The following is an 18,020-nucleotide window of genomic DNA, read 5'->3' as shown; positions in this document are numbered from 1 at the left end:
ACCACTATGTATTAGTCAAGGGATAAGATTGTGGTTTGCCAGATTTGTCAAAATAGGCCAGTTGCTATTGCTACTATTCCTAAAGACTGTGTGAGCGTGTGCTCAAGTCATGTCCAAATCCGTAGCCCCATGGACAGTAGCCTGCCAGGCTCCTCTGTCCATAGCATTTTCTAGGCAAGAATACTGGAGAGGGTTGCCATTTCCTCCTCCAGGGGATCTTCCCAAAAGACTAAATTTTATAATAAAAACTCTTTTAGAAAGAAACAACATGTAATGGACATTTATGTATATACATAATTTATTTTATTAATACTTGGCAAGAGCACCATATGTAGCAAGTTATTTGTATAACGTAACTTGCTGCATATGGTATTGGGTAAAATCTTGACCAAAGAGAGGAAGGAGAAAGACAGGTATATTTGTGATTCTGAGTTCTATTATTCAGAGGAAATTCAGCTACTTTATATTTATCAAATGCATACTAGGTGACATCTTTTAATAGGAAGATTCACCAATACTTTAGTTAACCAAAAATTCAATATCAAAATAATGTGCACAAATATACAGAATCTCAAGGTTAGGAAAACGACAACAACAAAACTTTTTCATTTTGATTCTACCTACAAATGTTTCAATTAACAGATAAATTAAGATGTCTGTGTATTTTTCAGGAAAAATGAACAGAGGCAAAAATGAGAAGCTATTTTCATACTAGACTGCACTTACTGGCTTGTCCTTGATAGTGGGACTTGATACACACAGGTAGAGTTTTCCATCTTCTTCAATACATGCATCAATGAGAGCCTGAACAGAGCTTTCATCTTGAAACAGCAGGAATGCATAGCCTAATAAAAACAATTTTGAAAGACTTTTATTTTTCCCATTTTTTTCATAATTCTTCAAGTGAAAGGAGGCATAAAAGTAAGGAAAAGGTTAGAAAAAAATGAAAAAAATAAACAAAAACCCCCAAAACTTAATCTCACCCAAAGTCTGATAATATCAACATTAAGTTCAATTTGTTATTATCGTGAAACCTCTTTTAGAGTAAAATCAAATTTGAATTACAAGTATATATTAAGTAGAAATTTTAAAGACACATTGGGAAAATGTTAGTTTAGCAACAAACAGTTGTACACTGAAGGAGAACATTTATGAAGAAAATATAAGGATAAACTACACATGTATTTGAATCTTGAGAAATTACCTTTAGGAGGAAAATAGGATTTGCTCTCTGCTTTATGAGGCCAATCCACAATCAAAGGGCCAAAGCGACGAAAACTAGCTGTGATCTCATCTAACGAACAACAAACCAAAAATGCAGATGTAAATATTTTTATGAGCATTTTGGGAAATCGTTTAGAAAAAACAGTTTCAAATCTACTATTTACAAGAACAGTACACCAAGACCTCCTGCATCTCCTTCGTCTGGATTCCCCCACTGTTAACATTTGTGCATTTGCCTTCCCCCTCTTCCTTTTTCTCCTTCTACTGATGCACGAATCTATCGATTGATCTACCATCTTTTTCTGATATGATGCTCTAGTACCACAAAATACAACTACTGGTAACTGCTCAAAGCAAGGTCACTCCCTTATGTACCAACATACAACTCTCCTCCAATAAGGAAATCAACAGTGATACAACATTCTCCCAATTCACAGACTCCATCCAAATTTTTTAACTGTCACAGTAATATTTCTCTTTTCCTTTCTGATCCAGAATCCTACCTAGCATCATGCTACATTTTAGATGTCATGTTCTGAGGGTATCTATTTTTTTCAGTTTCCATAGTTCCTCATTCTTTCCTGTCTTTTCTATAATTGACAGCTTCAAAATATACAGGTCATCCCTTCTGCAGGATGGCTCTCAACCTAGGTCTGTACTAGTTTCCTATGAACTATGTAGTCCATCCAGGAAAGCTACCATGATGATGCTATGTCGTCCTGTCCTTGCACAAGGTATGTTGATCTTGATCTGCTAGTCGAGTTGCTAAATGTCTGTATTTCCCCACCAAAAAGAAACCATTCCCTTTGGATACGATCAATATTTTGTGGGGGAATACTGTGTTAACCATCAATATCCTGTTCCCTCATTAGACCTGGCATTTACTAAAAATTCCCGCTTATATCAATTACCACAATGATAACTGCCAAATGCTGGCTATCTATTTCTATCAATCCTTCTACATATACTAGTTAGTATAATTCAATAAGGAAGAGTGTTCCCCTCTCCTCCATTTATTTAGTCATGCATTTATTTATATCAGTATGGACCTATTTTATTTAATGGGCTATAACCTGATTCTGGAGAAGGAAGTGGTAACCCACTCCAGTCCTCTTGCCTGGAAAATCCCATGGACGGAGGAGCCTGGTAGGCTACAGTCCATGGGGTCGCAAAGAGTCAGACACGGCTGAGCGACTTCACTTTCACTTTTCACTTTCATGCATTGGAGAAGGAAATGGCAACCCACTCCAGTATTCTTGCCTGGAGAATCCCAGGGACAGAGGAGCCTGGTGGGCTGCCGTCTATGGGGTCGCACAGAGTCGGACACGACTGAAGCGACTTAGCAGCAGCAGCAGCAGCAGAGCTTGATTCTCTATCATTTATTCAGTTTGTCCTCAAAATTGCCCCTGATTTGGCCAGTGGGTGTTCCTATATCCTTTGACTTACCCACCCCACCACCACCAAATCATTCTTCAAGTGCTTCCATACTATCTGACCCAAGAAGATACCCCAGGCTTTCATCTTGTTCTTTTTCTGCCCTAGCCCCAGAATCAGCCTTTTTCCCCTCCAAGATATCCTGGATCCTTTCAGTGACAGAAGATACTTAGAAACTCAGATTTGGGTATTCCCTATAGTCATTGTTGATGGGTATTTATTGTTTCTAAGTCTTCTCAGAGGACAAAGCTAGGAAATACATGAACATACACAGACATATTTATAATTGTTTCTGTATCTGTGTACATTTATAAAACCGAGTTCATATTGGTACTTGTAAGTCCACTCCAACATTTCATGTCATTTTCTAGCCTTTCCCCTTCTCCTGTTTGTAAATTCTCTTCTCACTATGAGAAACCAAGCTCTCACTGGCCTCATTTTTTTGCTCAACGTAACCCATCTTTCAGCGAGCTGCCCTGGCAATCTCCTCTGCCCTCCACCTCTGCACATATTCCATGCTGGCCTGATCTACGGTCCCACACACACTGCTGCCGTGGCCTCGGCACAGGCCCCTCCACGTGTATGTCTAGGACACACTTCCGCTTGGCACCCTCTTCCTGCTCACCAACCATCCTCCTTGGACATCAACACCTCTGAGTCTTACGAGGAAGGAAAAGGAAGGGGATACGGGATGGACAAGGAAGACTTAATCATATTTTACTATTAATGCAAATGACACCAGTCACTCTGTACTATATATTTGGACAACTAATGAACAGACTTTAGGAAAGTAAATTTCCAAGGAACTTCTAAGAAAGAGTAGGTGAGCATGTGCAGAGAAGATCTGGGAGTAGGGCGGGACAGGGGAACAGAGAAGAGAGATGAGAAACATTTTGAAATTCCAGTCTGCTAGGACTGTCCTCACCTCCTCCAGATTGTGAAGCAGTAGTCTGTATGAACTGCTACAATGCCTGTTTCTACATTCAGCCCCCGTGAGATCACTAAATAAGGGAGTGATGTCAGTGTAACCTAGAGATACTGGTTCACAAATGACTCTTCCTAAGCAAGGTGAGCCAGCCTAGTAGGAGAACCATAATCTTCAGCAGGAAAGAAAAAAAGCCTCCAGCAGGCAGGAACTCCCTCAGATCTATTACAGAAAATTAAAGTGAGCATAGCAAGCAAGGCTCTCTAGTCAGAGGTGTCCCTGCAAGCTTTCAGGGCTGCCTCCTAAGAGTTTGCACTCCTCAGGGCCCCAAAGGTCCACTTTCATCTGTGCTGCCTCCAAGCTAGCAAGCCAGAATTTCTGCTCTATTGGTTTTGTGCTTTTCAATATTCCTTGAGGCAGCCTCGAGTAGGTCGTACAGTGAGCTACTTGCTTAACCGTCCAAGTTATTTTTCAAAGTATTAGCTCTCTTTTAGTTAGTGCTTCTGGTACAAAATTCATTAGGTTCTAAGTGATCTGCCTCTAGCCCACCTGCCCCATAAACTCTGTGATTCTTAGCATATAATTCTACAGAACACAGTATTTTTCAGAAATACACATTTCACATTTTAATAGAAAGGCCTGTCCACCTAAACTGCTACTGACTTATCAACATATGTGGTATGAGGCTAAAACAGGAGGACTAACACAATCCCCATTAATTCTGCTCAGTTTAAACCACTTCCTGTGCCAAAGTGGTCAAATTTACCTGGGCTGCCAAGAATTTTAGGAATGATACATTTATGATCTCTTGGTAATTTTCCAAAAAGATACAGGTTATCTAGGCCAGAGAAGTTTATCCTAAGCAAGGTCAGATAAAATTCAGTCTTCTTTTCTTGCATAAAGCATATAGTTTCCTCACTGAGGACCATCCAGGGCTCAAGAGTGTCAAGGATTTGACCTCTAAAGGGTCATAAAACCTAGAATTCATAACACTAAGGAAACTGAGGATTCCAGCTAGAGAACGAGGAGGCTGCATCTGGGAGCTTACTGGACAACATCGTGATGAAGTGTTTAGCCCCAGATGAACACTCTGAACAGAAGATATGCTTTCTGAGGAGAGAATGGAAACTGAGTCTGCCTGGCCTGAAATCTCAGCATAGCTTCCTCCAGGACATTTTATTAAAGAGGAAAAAAAGAAAAAAAATCTGTGTTTATTTCAATCTTTGGCTGTTTGGAAGCCATTTTGCCTCAACCTTCCAAAAGACTGATCATTTTAAGGAAAATGTAATGGCACAGTAAATTAAATCTCAATCTAAATGGGACATTATTAAACCTCATTATTAGACCTTACAGGTTTTTAGAGAAAACCTTTCTATCCTCCATAACGTTTCTATTTCCATTCAGGAAACCAAGACAAAATAGATAAGGGAAAAAAGCAAGCAAGGATATATGGTTGCTATATGGTCTGCTACTTTGATTTCTGTCAGGGTCACTTAGACCCACAGTTAAATGAAATACTTCTGGATAACTAGTTCTCTGTTTTTTTGCACGATTGGCTTCTTATTCAGCCATCAGCTCAAGTATCACATCTGCAAAGAGGATTTACTTAACCAACAAATCTCACAAGTCTCTTCTGAAATTTTGCATATCATATCAACCGGCTTTCTTTTCAGGACTTACTCTCTAATATTTTCACACTTATCTCCCTTCGCCCACTAGAATACCAACTCTGTGTGAGCAGGGGCTTTCTTTCACAATCTTATTTACTAAATAATCCTAAGAACAGTGTACAGCATTCAGAAAGCATACAAATATTTGATGAATGAAAAAATATTAAGAAAATGATATAACTCTTTAAGATTCCCTACAACTCTAGTTACATTTTTCAAAAATTCAGACTTAATCTAAGATTTTAAACTTATAAACAATTAACTGTACACTATATAGTCCATGGAATTCTCCAGGCCAAAATACTGGAGTAGGTAGCCTTTCCCTTCTCCCGGGGCGCTTCCCAACCCAGGGATCGAACCCAGGTCTCCTGCATTGCAGGTGGATTCTTTACCAGCTGAGCCACAATGGAAGCCCAAGAATACTGGAGTGGGTAGCCTATCTTTTCTCCAGCAGATCTTCCCAACCCAAAAATCAAACCAGGATCTCCTGCATTGCAGGCGGATTCTTTACCAACTGAGCTATGAGGGAAGCAGCAGTCATAAAAGGTAGGAAATAGGAAAATGCATAACTGAATTTAGCCAAGGCAGGACACACAGACAACAGTGCAGTTAGCAGCTGTTTGCCCACAATCGAATCCTAGAGTTTTCCAAATGATGTTTACGCTTTTTGATTTAGTCCAACCACTTGCTTCAGCTGGTTTCCAAAGTCCTACTCCCTTTCCTTTCGAGAACTAATTTTATACGCTGTACTAGGCAGACAGGACAAGGGAACAATGCAATCACAACTGAACACCTGGAGCCAGATAATATTATTATTATACTAATAGCAACCACTACCTATGTGTTATCTACTATGTGCCACAGTCTGGGCACTGCGCTGTGAACGGCTCTTTCTAAACATACCTTCATCGATGTCAGGAGGCAATCCACCCACAAACACCTTGCGAGAGTATCGCTCCACCCTTTCTCCATTCTGGTGAGTGAAGCAGTGGGGCGAACCCAGACCGCTGTGAAGAGGCTGATCCCCACGGCCATCATCCAGGAATCCATCTTCCATTGGAAACAGTGAGGACTGACCTGGAAGAGAAAGCAGGAAGGAAAAAAAAGCTAACAGAAAACCCTCCTTGCCATTGATTATCTTACACAAGAAACAAGGAAAACAGCAGATCCAGTAACGCTGCTGCTTTTATCTTTCTCACTGAATAATAAATCACTTAGATATGCTCTTGAATTTCCATCACCTTAAGGTCCCAACTGAGTCAGAGAGAAAGTACATGGTTAAACAGAGGGCTGCTCAACCATCCCACTGGGATCCAGAAACTTGAGAGAGGTGAACTGGAAGTATAGTAGGAGAGAGCAGTCTTTTGAAAGTAGTTGGCAGAGACTGCACTGCCTTGGCAGGGCCCCATGGCCACTGGCAATCTAGATATATACACTAAGTATTAAATTTGACCATCAGATGCTAGATCACTTAAATTTCTTTAAAACATCATACAATATAGCCTGCCCAATTTCCTTTAAGACCGCCCCTAAAATGAAGAAGTTGATTTTTAAAGTAAGCACTCATCTTGGTTTACCTTAATTAATGGAAGGTCATGAAAACCCATTTATGCTGTTTCCTAACTTCATTAGCTACTCTGACAGAATTTAAGATTTTTAGGTATGCTAAAGATAAATTTTCTTTTAGTTGAGTAATCATCAGCTAGTACAGGTAGTATCTAATTCTAAAAACTAGTCATTAAATTTGCTGTTAGAAAATCCTATCGTATAGAATATAAAAGCAGAAAAGATCAGAGATACCAGTTGTGGTTAATATTCTTGCCATACTTACCTGCCAGCAAAATACAAACTTATAAATCATAAGCAAAATAAAGAGCTACAAGGAACTGTAGAATCTCTCAAAAACTGTTTTGTCACTTTTCAGGCTGCCAATTTACTTCTAGGTTCTGCATAAGGAATTTGTTAATGGATCCTGCAGAAATATATCTTAAGTGCTCTTCCTTCACTGAAACATTCCAATGTCTTTCTGTCACACTTGCCTTCCTTAACAGTATATTTAGTACGAATTTACCCTATAAAATCACAGTTCAAAAGTTACATAATAAAGATAAAAAATGACTCTAAAATTGGAGGTTATTTCTGGATTTTCAAAAGTCACTTTTATTTTAAAGCTACCTTATTTAACTAACTTTCTTATAAAAAGGCAAAACTAATACAGGAGGGAAAAATAAAGTTTATTCACATACCTCTAGGAAATGATTCTTCAAAAAACTATCTAAAATGTCTAGAGCTTTTTCCCCCAATGTCTGAAATCTCTAGGATTAGGTATCTACTTAATCTAATTTTAAACAAAACACAGAACTATGCTTAGTAATAAATAGATAAATAAATAAATAATTTTGAAAGTAGATATAAGGTATTCAAGCATAACTTATACCTCCGATATAATCAGGTATTTTGAGACTAGTCATACCATATTTTCCTTTTTACATATTCTTAATTTTATTCTAAGATACTCCTTTCAGAAAGGAAAAAGAGAAACAAATCTTTAGATATAAATAAAATGAGTTTGAAATTATTTCAAATCAAATCCAAATCCTACCATTCCAACTCCCTCAGTTAGAATGTCTGTGATGTTAACTATAACACATAAAGTATATATCAATCACAGCTATATTTCACTCCCCCTCCCCGCTTCCCAGTAAGGGTTAGAAATTGAGCAAACTTGGGTCCTCTCCAAATACAACTGATACATTCAAAAGTTAGAAATAATAATGTTACCTCTCCTTCGCCCATATGTCCTTGCTGCATGTCAAATGAGAAAACAAAAAAACAAAAAAAAAAAACCTTTCAAACATTGTCAAAAGAATCAACTGTGATTTCATCTACCAGCTTAAGAAACTGAAAAAACAAACAAACAAACAAAAAAACTGGCTATATTCCTTGTTTCCTGGTAAATGTCTCAAAAAAATATGGAATTTTGATGCCGAGAGGTCAATGAATTTTTTTTTTAAAGTTCTTCAAGGACATTGTAAAAATCTATCGAGTTTTACTTGTATTAAGGGGAAGCTTTCTGCTGTAATTGTCACCTGAGGTCCAAACTAGTATGAAACTAAGAGAGTATGTAACAGTCTAAATCAAGTTCCACCATATTGATCTTAATTTCTCTCAGAATTCCCTGCTAACTAGCCATTTAATTCATGACTTTTTTTTTTACCATGACAGGATAAAGAGCAATTCTGTTCTATTTCTCAATTATTCCCTAGTGAAGAAACTCATAACAAATGAAATCTTTAGGCAATTTATAAACTTTCTTTTAGCCAGTTTCTTGTCCCTAACTAAATCTTCCACCATGACCCAGAAGTTGAAAAGCATTAAAAAGTTTGGCATTTTATCATGAAGTAGATTCCAACTAATAAGAGAAGAAAAAGAATACAAGATAATACAGACATATAATTATAAGTATATATCTGAACACTGGGAAATGGCAGGATAAATTTCAAATCAGGAAACTTTTGAGAAAATGTTTTCCTCAAATGAACTGGAACTTGGTTGTGTAGTTACTCTAATTCTATTCAACATACACTTCCTGAACGCCTGACCTTGCTAATCACTATAACACACTGCTGTGACTGCAGGGAACTTATAGGCTATTCAGCCACATAAGCAAATAATGATAATGTGACTATTATAGCAATAAGCCTGTTAAGTGTCAGGTGCAATGGGAAAAGAGGAGGAGGAGAAACTGGTTTTGATTAAAGAGTCAGAGAGGAGAGGGTATGGCTCTGAGATAGATCTTAAAGGTAAAATAGAGAAAGGGCACTGCTGACCTGGCAATGGCACAAATAGGGGTGCTATAATACTCAGGGAAAGATGCCCAGAACAGAAGAATATGGAAGAAGTGAGGTCTTGGCTAGAGAGAAAATTTAAACAGAAAGCCGGGATAGGTTTTCCAGTTAGAAACTGTAAGCTTTTAGGAGATCATTATATAAACTGGTCAAGTTTTCACTCTTAGCTCTCTAGATAAATGCTAAGTACAACTCAGTTATAACTGAGTTACAAATGTAACTTAAAAGTACCATGTGCCTATTTTCCAAAATGAAATCATGTCTCATACCAAAGTAGTTTCTAACATTATTAGACAATATTGAATTTCACCAAAGTACTTGGGCAAATGGATTAAAACCAATAAAACCTCCCTCTGCAGTTAGGTTTTTCACTTTAGTAATTCTTAAAATTGGGGTGAGGGTGGAGGTATTTTCTTCCTTAGTGAACCTGACACAGGTTAGGAAGAGAAAGATATCACAGAAGTAGATATTTGTTTAAGAATATTCTATTCTTATGACTGCTTCAAAGACAATGGAGTTTGGGGAAACAAATGATTTGAAAATCTTGGTTCTGTTAATCTTGAAAAGTTGATTGATGCTGCTTGGATTTCCGAGAAAACAGTTATTTGAAAAAGAGTAGGCATTTAGCAGCTACAAAATTAACATTAAAAACTCTCATGTGCATGCTGCGTGCTAAGTTGCTTCAGTTGAATCCAACGTTTTGCAACCCCATGGACTGTAGCCCACCAGACTCCTCTGTCCATGGGATTTTCCAGGCAGGAATACTACAGTGGGTTGCCATTTCCTTCTCCAGGGGATCTTCCCGACCCAGGGATCAAACTCTTATGTCTCTTATGTCTCCTGCATTGACAGGTGGGTCCCTTACCACTAGCCCCACCTGGGAAATCCAAATAGTTTTCACTACTTTAAAAGTAAGTTTCACTATTTCAAAAGTAAGATTCAAGAACAGTAAAGCCTATACATCAAAAGCAAAAATTGAAGACACTCAAAGTCTTCAAATGTGTACTTTCAAACTTTCATTCTAAACCACAAAATTAAGCTGGTTAATACAAAAGAATTCACTTAAATTCAGAGATTAAATGCCAAAAACAACATTTTCCCACATTTAGGTTATAGGCATATAATGCTTAAAGCAACAAAAACTGCCCAATTAAATAGGCAAATCAATATAAACTAATACCAAAAAATAAAAACAATGACATTCTGGAGCACAGAAAATAAGAATGCTTAAATTTTTTTTCCACTTATTATAATGATATACATTATTTTAATGTAGATTTGGATGTATGATATATATGTGTGTACTTTCATATATATATATAGGATATCATAAGCATACACTTCAATGAACTTTCCATAACACGAACACATCTATGTAACCAGAACTCAGGTATGAAATGAACAGTAAGTGATGTTACTTCATCTGTGTATGAAAGAGGTACTAAAGCATTGTTCTCTCACTAGTTTCAAATTACACTTGGTGCAAACTGTATTATGATGAAATGCTTATAACACAGATCTTCATCAGTTTCCTGAGGAAAATGTCAGACAGATTTCCAATCTCAAGATTATCAAGCGTTACGCATTATTTCACATTTTACAAACACCAGAGGTAGTGGCAGTTTAAAAAATCATTTAAATAATGTTTAAAGAAATATGTATTTTGGAAAACTTCTAGCTAAGTCAGCAGAAATAAACTCTGCTTAGAATTTTCCAATAATTACCATAGAATATACACTGTTAAGACTTCCCTGGTAGCTGAGCTAGTAAAAAATTCACCAGCAATGCAGGAGACCCTGGTTCGATCCCTGTGTTCAGAAGATCCCCTGGAGAAGGGAAAGGCTACCCACTCCAGTATTCTGGTCTGGAGAATCCCATGGACAGAGAAGTCTGGTGGGCTACAGTCCAGAGGGTCCCAAAGAGCTGCACACGGCTGAGTGACTAGGCACAGCACAGCACGTACACTGTTAGTTTTTAAAGGATGTATGTTAGTATTGAATACAAATCCTCTGGCTCCCATCAGAGTTAACATGAAGACTATTTATATGCTTATCACTTATATTACTTGGTTTTGATCTATATAATTTGGTGTTCAGTACTAAAATGATTCAAGAATGTTCTAAATGGGCTGGAAACATTATGGCCATAAATTTTTATAACTTTTGGGTGAATGTTGCTATTAGATGTATTGATAAATACATTATTTCCAAAGTATCTTTACAAGATTGCTTACAAATGCCCTATATTCATCAGCAAATTTCCTCTAGTAAAATATTTCAGTAGTCTGGCATTCTAGACTTTCAAAAATGTACAGAAAGACTCTTATCAAGTCTTTTTCAACACATATTATATATATATATATATTATAAAAATGAAAATATTTATCTCTTAAAAAGTATCTTTTTCTTATTTGGTTGTAACATGTGTTAGAAAAGGAACAAATTAAACATAATAGTGGTATATTCACAAAATATATCACAAAAAATATAGTCATTTAAAAAATATGGTACATATTCATGTGCTGATATTAAACATCTCTAAAATGTAGCTTGCATGAGGTACCTAAGTGTATATTGTATGATTCTTATTATATGAACTTAACAATAAAGGAAATATAAATAGATACATGGGAATAAATATTTTTTCTAGAAACAACCACAAGAACCTTTGGGGACAGGAACTGGAATGATGAAATAAAGACTGATTCCGCTTCTTGTTTTATCCTTTTCTGTTGTATTCAAATTTACACTTTTATGTGCACTATATTACCATATTTGTTAATGGATCCTTTTGAGTTTTCTTCTTGGTACTTATATTAAAAACAAGACTTAAACAGGCATTTCTCCAAATAACAAACATATGAAGATGGCTAACAAACATATGAAGAGATGGTCAACATCACTACTTCAATGCAAATCAAAGCTATAATCAGGTATCTCCTTCACCCCAGACAGGATGGCCATAATCAAAAAATCTACAAACAAGTGCTGGAGAGGGTGTGAAGAAAAAGGAACTCTCCTACACTGCTGGTGGAAATGTAAATTGATACAGACACTATGGAAAACAGTATGGAAATTCCTTAAAAAACTAGGAATAAAACCACCATATGACCCAGCAATACCACTTCTAGGTATATGCCCTGAAGAAACCAAAACTGAAAAAGACACATGTACCCCAATGTTCACTGCAGCACTATTTACAATAGCCAAGACACAGAAGCAACCTAGACGTCCATCAACAGATGAAAGGATAAAGAAATTGTGGTACGTATATACAATATAATACTGCTCAGTCATAAAAATGAATACATTTGAGTCAGTTCTAATGAAGTGGATGAACCTAGAGTCTATCATACAGAGTGAAGTAATCAGAAAGAGAAAAACAAATATTGTATATTAACACATATACATGGAATCTAGAAGGATGGTACTAACGAATCTGTTCGCAGAGCAGCAATGGAGACACAGACATAGTGAACAGACTGATGGACAAGGGTGGGGGAGAAGAGGGAGAGGGTGAAATAAAAGAGAGAGTAGCATGGATGCATATACACTAACATATGTAAACATACAGCCAATGAGAATTTGCTGCATGACTCAGGGACTCAAACGGGAGCTCTGTAATAACCTAGAGGGGTGGGAATGGGCGGAAGCTGGGAGGGAGACTCAAGAGGGAGGGCACATATGTACACCTATGGTTAATTCATGTTGATACATGTTGGTACATTACAACCAATATTGTAAACCAATCATCAATCAAGTAAAAATAAATAATTTAAAAAAACAAATGATATATTAAAAGCATCCTTTCCTACATGAGGGCATCTGATTCTGTAAATAGGACTTTAATGAAAAGGAAAGAATTTGAGCCAGTTGAACTGAGGTGAATGAACCTAGAGCCTGTTACACAGAGTGAAGTAAGTCAGAAAGAGAAAAACAAATACCGTATATTAATGCACATTTATGGAATCTACAAATATGTTATTGATGAATCTATGTGCAGGGCAGGATAGAGACACAGATGGAGAGAACAGACTTGCAGACACAGCAGGGGCAGGAGAGGGCAGGAGAATCGAGAGAGTAGCACTGAACACGCACACATCAGCATGTGTGACACGGAGAGCTGGTGGGAGGTTACCGCACAGCACGGGGCTCAGCTCAGCGCGCGCTGACCACCCAGAGGGGCGAGACGGAATGGTGGCGCGAGGGAGGCTCGAGACGGAGGGGGTGTGTGTATACTTACGGGTGACTGACGTTGTACAGCAGAAACCAACACAACATTGTAAAGCAATCCTCCTCCAATTAACAATAAATTTTAAAAAAAAGAACAGGACTTTAGGCTATAAAGGATAAAATATGGCTAGCTTTTAGTGGGCAATGAAAGACCTGTACTACTTATGCTACCTCAGGCTGGTCTACCTCCATTTAGGCTCCCTGTTGAGAAGGTAGATAGCAATGCTACTTGGAAAAACAAGGGGAGATGGGTCAGAGTAGAAGATGTTATCAAATAACTTGTTTTTCCAGTAGGACCAAAAAAAAAGTATGTGGGAGAATCAGTCAAATTAGTAAACCAGTTAAAAAGATATAAATCAAAGACTGGATGCTGAAAGGAGTTAATCTGTAACCAAAAGAATAAAGGTGGCAGAACCAAAAAGCAGACAATCATCACAAAGGCCAAAGTATATAATTCAACAAAGATGCAAAGAATCATTTTAAATGATTTTATAAATCATCCCCTAATTTCTTAATGGGATCACTGTCACAAAATTATTTTAGATATATGCTTTATGAGTTTCCCTGGTAGCTCAGCTGGTAAAGAACCTGCCTGCAATGCAAGAGACCCCAGTTCAATTCCTGGGTCAGGAAGATACCCTGGAGAAGGGATAGGCTACCCACTCCAGTATTCTTGGGCTTCACTAGTGGCTCAGCTGGTAAAGAATCCACCTGCAATGCAGGAGACCAGGATTCGATCCCTGGGTTGGAAAGATCCCCTGGAGAAGGGAACAGCTACCTACTCCAGTATTCTGGCCTGGAGAATTCCATGGACTGTAGAGTCCATGGGGTCGCAAAGAATCAGACACGACTGAGCAACTTTCACTTTCATATGATTTACAGAATTTCTTATGTCACATTGGCTTGTGTTTATACTAGCTTGCTATACTAATTCAAAGAATGCTGACAAGATATAATAAATATATGAGGGGATTATTTAAATTGCTTACAGAAGGGCAGAGACTGAATGTAATTCAGTTTCTGTATTTCCCAAACCCTCAGTTTATTATTTATAAAAATGGAAAAATGAATAACAAAAGATATCACATATATATATGATGGTCTGACAGACACCTCAGTAAATAATAATTTTCTTCCTCCCTTAAAAGTAAACTCATATGTATATATATATTCTTAGGTTGATCTTCAACAGTTACTTTCAGCTCTTCATTACTATTCCAAGGCTAACGACTGTAGAGCACTTCAGAGTTTACAATAGGTTTTCATATTGTCTTTTTCATGAAAGGATCTTTCAACATGCTCCTTCCTGTAGCAGCTATGAACCATATTACATACATTTTCAGCAAGTGACTACAATCTACATTTCTCCTGGGCAAATTATGCCCTCCCTTTCCATAGATATCTGTCCCCTACCCTTCCTAAGCAAACAATCTTCTCCCTTTAAAAGAACTATAATTAAGAGATATTTTTCTATGCTAACTTTTAAAAGATTTCTTACTAATCTCTTCTGGGACAAGCAAGTACTTTAGCTGATGCTTCTAAGTGAGAGGCATCCACAGAGGAAAAGAAATACATACATGCATCTGTTCAAAACTAGTATTTTTTGCTGCTCTCTAACTTTCCCTGCCAGAAGCTTCATTTTTGAAGCAGCTAATCCTAAATACTAAAGCTGTAAAGTGGGAGGTTGAAGAAAAAAGTACCACACACAGGCACTTTTATACAGAGGTGGTGGTAGTGGTTAAATGTTAGTTTTCTTGGATAAAATAAAGTTTCAAGTTGGGTAAAAGGAAAATTAACCATTCAATCTGATATCTAGCTCAGAGCTAAACCAAGACACACCAGAGACATATGAGATGAATCTGGCCTATGCTTAGCACTGCTTTCTGACTTAGCTGAGAAACTGTTTCAGGGTTGCTTTTCATAACTATAAAATGAATACTCTATATTCCTACTATGTAAGATAAACTAGGAAATGTTATCCGTTAAGGGATGAATAGTGGTCCCTCCTCAAAATCCATATGCTAAAGTCCTGACCCTCAGAACCTCAGAGTGTGACTATTTGAAACAGGGGCTTTAAAGAGGTGGTTAAAATTAAAATAAAAGAGGTCACCAGGCTGGCCCTGATCCAATATGACTGGTGTCCTTATAAGAGATTAGGACGTAGACTTTCACAGAGGGGAAAACCGTGTAAAGACAAGGAAAAGACAGCTATCTACAAGTCAAGGAGGGAAGCCTCAGAAGAAATCAACCTTGCTGACACTTTGATATCAGACTTCGAGCTTCCAAGACTAGAAATAAATTTCAGTTTAAGCCATCCAGTCAGTGGTGTTATGGCAGTCCTAGAGAACTAATTACAGTATCCAAAATGTAGCCAGAAAGTTGTTTTGTTTTTTTAGTACATTTAAAATCCAAGAATCTCCCCCTAAGGATGCCCCTCAAAAAAAATCTCTACAACTAGTAACACAACAATAATAATTCCCTAGGATACACAATTAATATTTGTTGAATTATACTGGCAATGCCTCTTAAAAGTCATGAGTGGTAATATGAAGGTAATTGCATAGTCTGAAAACCAATGATTGAGTACAGCCATGGGGAAAAAAGAAAGTAATCTGATCTGCTGGGTGAGCAAGCCCTTTTTTATCTTTGTACATGTAAATACTGATATTATTCCAATATAACTGCTGAAGCTAGTAGACTAAGTATTCTGAATCTTTTTATTTATTTAGAATTTAAACCCCACTTCTTCCCCCAAACCTTTGATTGCTTGAAAATTTCAAAACAAGTTATACAATAAAAGTCACGTTGAAATTCCAAAGTACATATAAGTTAGGAAACAGTTCTTTCATATGTTTATTCAAATAAAGCAAGAAATGGTTCTCAATTCAACAGAGGTTTGGAAGAAAAAGCTGAAAGTTATTAACTGAAGCAAAGTAAAGTAGCTATATAATCACCTTTCTAAAGGTTTTTAAAAGCCTGAACAGACTACTTGTGATGGACAGAAAAGAACAGCTCCTGCTGGTTCCTTAAAGTCTCAAAGTTGAATAATGAATACAAAGCAACACAACATATTAGGCTTATTTTCAGCTTTCAGAAAAGGCTGAATGGATGTAAGATGTAAAGAGACTGCATTTAAAAGTAAATAAATTAAATTTCAGGTTATCTATCTTAATAAGAGACAAAGAAAGCATGTTCAATATTAGATAATTTTTTCAACTCACCATAATCTCTTGGTTTGTGTTTCTTTGTCCCCTTGCAAATCTTTAGCACTAATATTCCCAAAATGACATTCTAATTAATTTAGTTTGACTACATACCAGGTGCTACGCTAAATGATTTTACATGTACTTAATCTCCCCCACAATCCTACAAGATGGGTATCACTTGTGATTTTTGAGTTTATCTTCATTAAACACAAGTAATACATTAAACTAGCTCTGCAATACAGGAGCCCCCAAAACTTGAGCTATAGTGAGAACAAAGTGCTATCAAGAATTATCAAAAAAAAAAAAAAAAAAGAATTATCATACGAATGAGACCAATTTATCTACATAAGCAATCCACCATGGAAGATGTTTCAAAAATCTGACTGAAGAGAATGGGCAATTTGTTATTGCTGTTTAGTTGCCCAGTCATGTCCAACTCTTCTGTGACCCTGCCAGGTTCCTCTGACCACGGGACTTCCCAAGCAAGAGTACTGGAGTGGGTTGCCACTTCCTTCTCCAGGGGATCTTCCCGATCCAGGGATCAAACTGGAGTCTCCTGCATGCCTAAATCAAGGTGACTAAAGAACTGTCTTAACATCCCTCCACCTCGTGTTAATTTCAAGATTTTTAAGCAACCTTCTATACTCTGGACTCTGCTGTCAGAGAGGGAATGGATCTATCAGTAGACTCCAGTATCTAGAGATACTGGAAGTATTTCCCCATTATGAATGTATAAACTGGCATCCAGTATAAGTCAGCTTGTTATTAAGAACTAACACTTGATCATACTGACAAAATCAAGTTCTGGGACCCTACAAAGCTGAATACTGGATCTGAGACCATGGCAGCCATAACCCCATACTCTGGGTCTTGCCTGAGGAGGTAGCAAGTTTCCCCTCTTTGACATCTCTTTGTTCTTTATCTTCCTATCTTTCAGTTTGAGATAGTGTTAACCTCAGTCAGTTTACTTCTAGAATAAAATTTCCATGTATATAACAGTAAAAAGCCATCTAGTCTACTTCTAGAGGGTGTAGGCAGTAAAATTTCAAAACACAAATATTTTTTTTGGGGGGGGAGTTACCTTTATTTTTCCTTTGCCAAGTGAGGGTCATTAAAAAATAACCTAATCTTGAAAGAAAGGATATTAAGGGGGGTGGGGGGGTATAAGAGGAAAAAAATCTTATAGTAGACTCTAAAAAACTAAGTGAATTTGGCTTTAAGGAAAACCCAGCAGAGAATGTTTCTTTTTCTCAACTCAACAAAGATACTCCAGGGACAACTGACCTAATTAATAATTTAGCAGTAATGAAACAATTGAGAGAATGAAGAGTTGATCCCTTTGCCTAAGACAGAACAACACTATCTCAGATCTTGGTTGCTTGCAATTTCCAGCACCTGACTCTGGAACTCATTCCACAGGAAAAGATGAAACCACGCTACAATGGCAACCCTTATATTACTCCTCCTTATCCTGACGCCAC

General features: G+C 37.3%; 1 protein-coding gene across 3 annotated transcripts in view; it reads right to left on the bottom strand.

Moving 5' to 3' along the window:
* Nucleotides 1–18,020, bottom strand: part of CPEB4 (cytoplasmic polyadenylation element binding protein 4) — a 68,632-nt gene that overhangs the window by 9,297 nt on the left and 41,315 nt on the right. For 2 of the 3 annotated variants that reach the window (XM_043887215.1, XM_043887213.1), the window contains 3 exons: nucleotides 6,157–6,330; nucleotides 1,205–1,294; nucleotides 727–845 (listed from right to left, as the gene is read on the bottom strand). In XM_043887215.1, coding sequence (XP_043743150.1) covers nucleotides 727–845; nucleotides 1,205–1,294; nucleotides 6,157–6,330 — 383 coding nt within the window. Of the gene's footprint in view, nucleotides 1–726; nucleotides 846–1,204; nucleotides 1,295–6,156; nucleotides 6,331–8,034; nucleotides 8,059–18,020 lie in introns of all 3 variants that reach the window. The other variant, XM_043887212.1, reaches the window with a different exon arrangement.

This window comes from Cervus elaphus, chromosome 25 (genome assembly GCF_910594005.1).
Source record: "Cervus elaphus chromosome 25, mCerEla1.1, whole genome shotgun sequence".
Taxonomy (NCBI): domain Eukaryota; kingdom Metazoa; phylum Chordata; class Mammalia; order Artiodactyla; family Cervidae; genus Cervus; species Cervus elaphus.
This window is presented reverse-complemented; position numbering and strand designations above follow the sequence as displayed.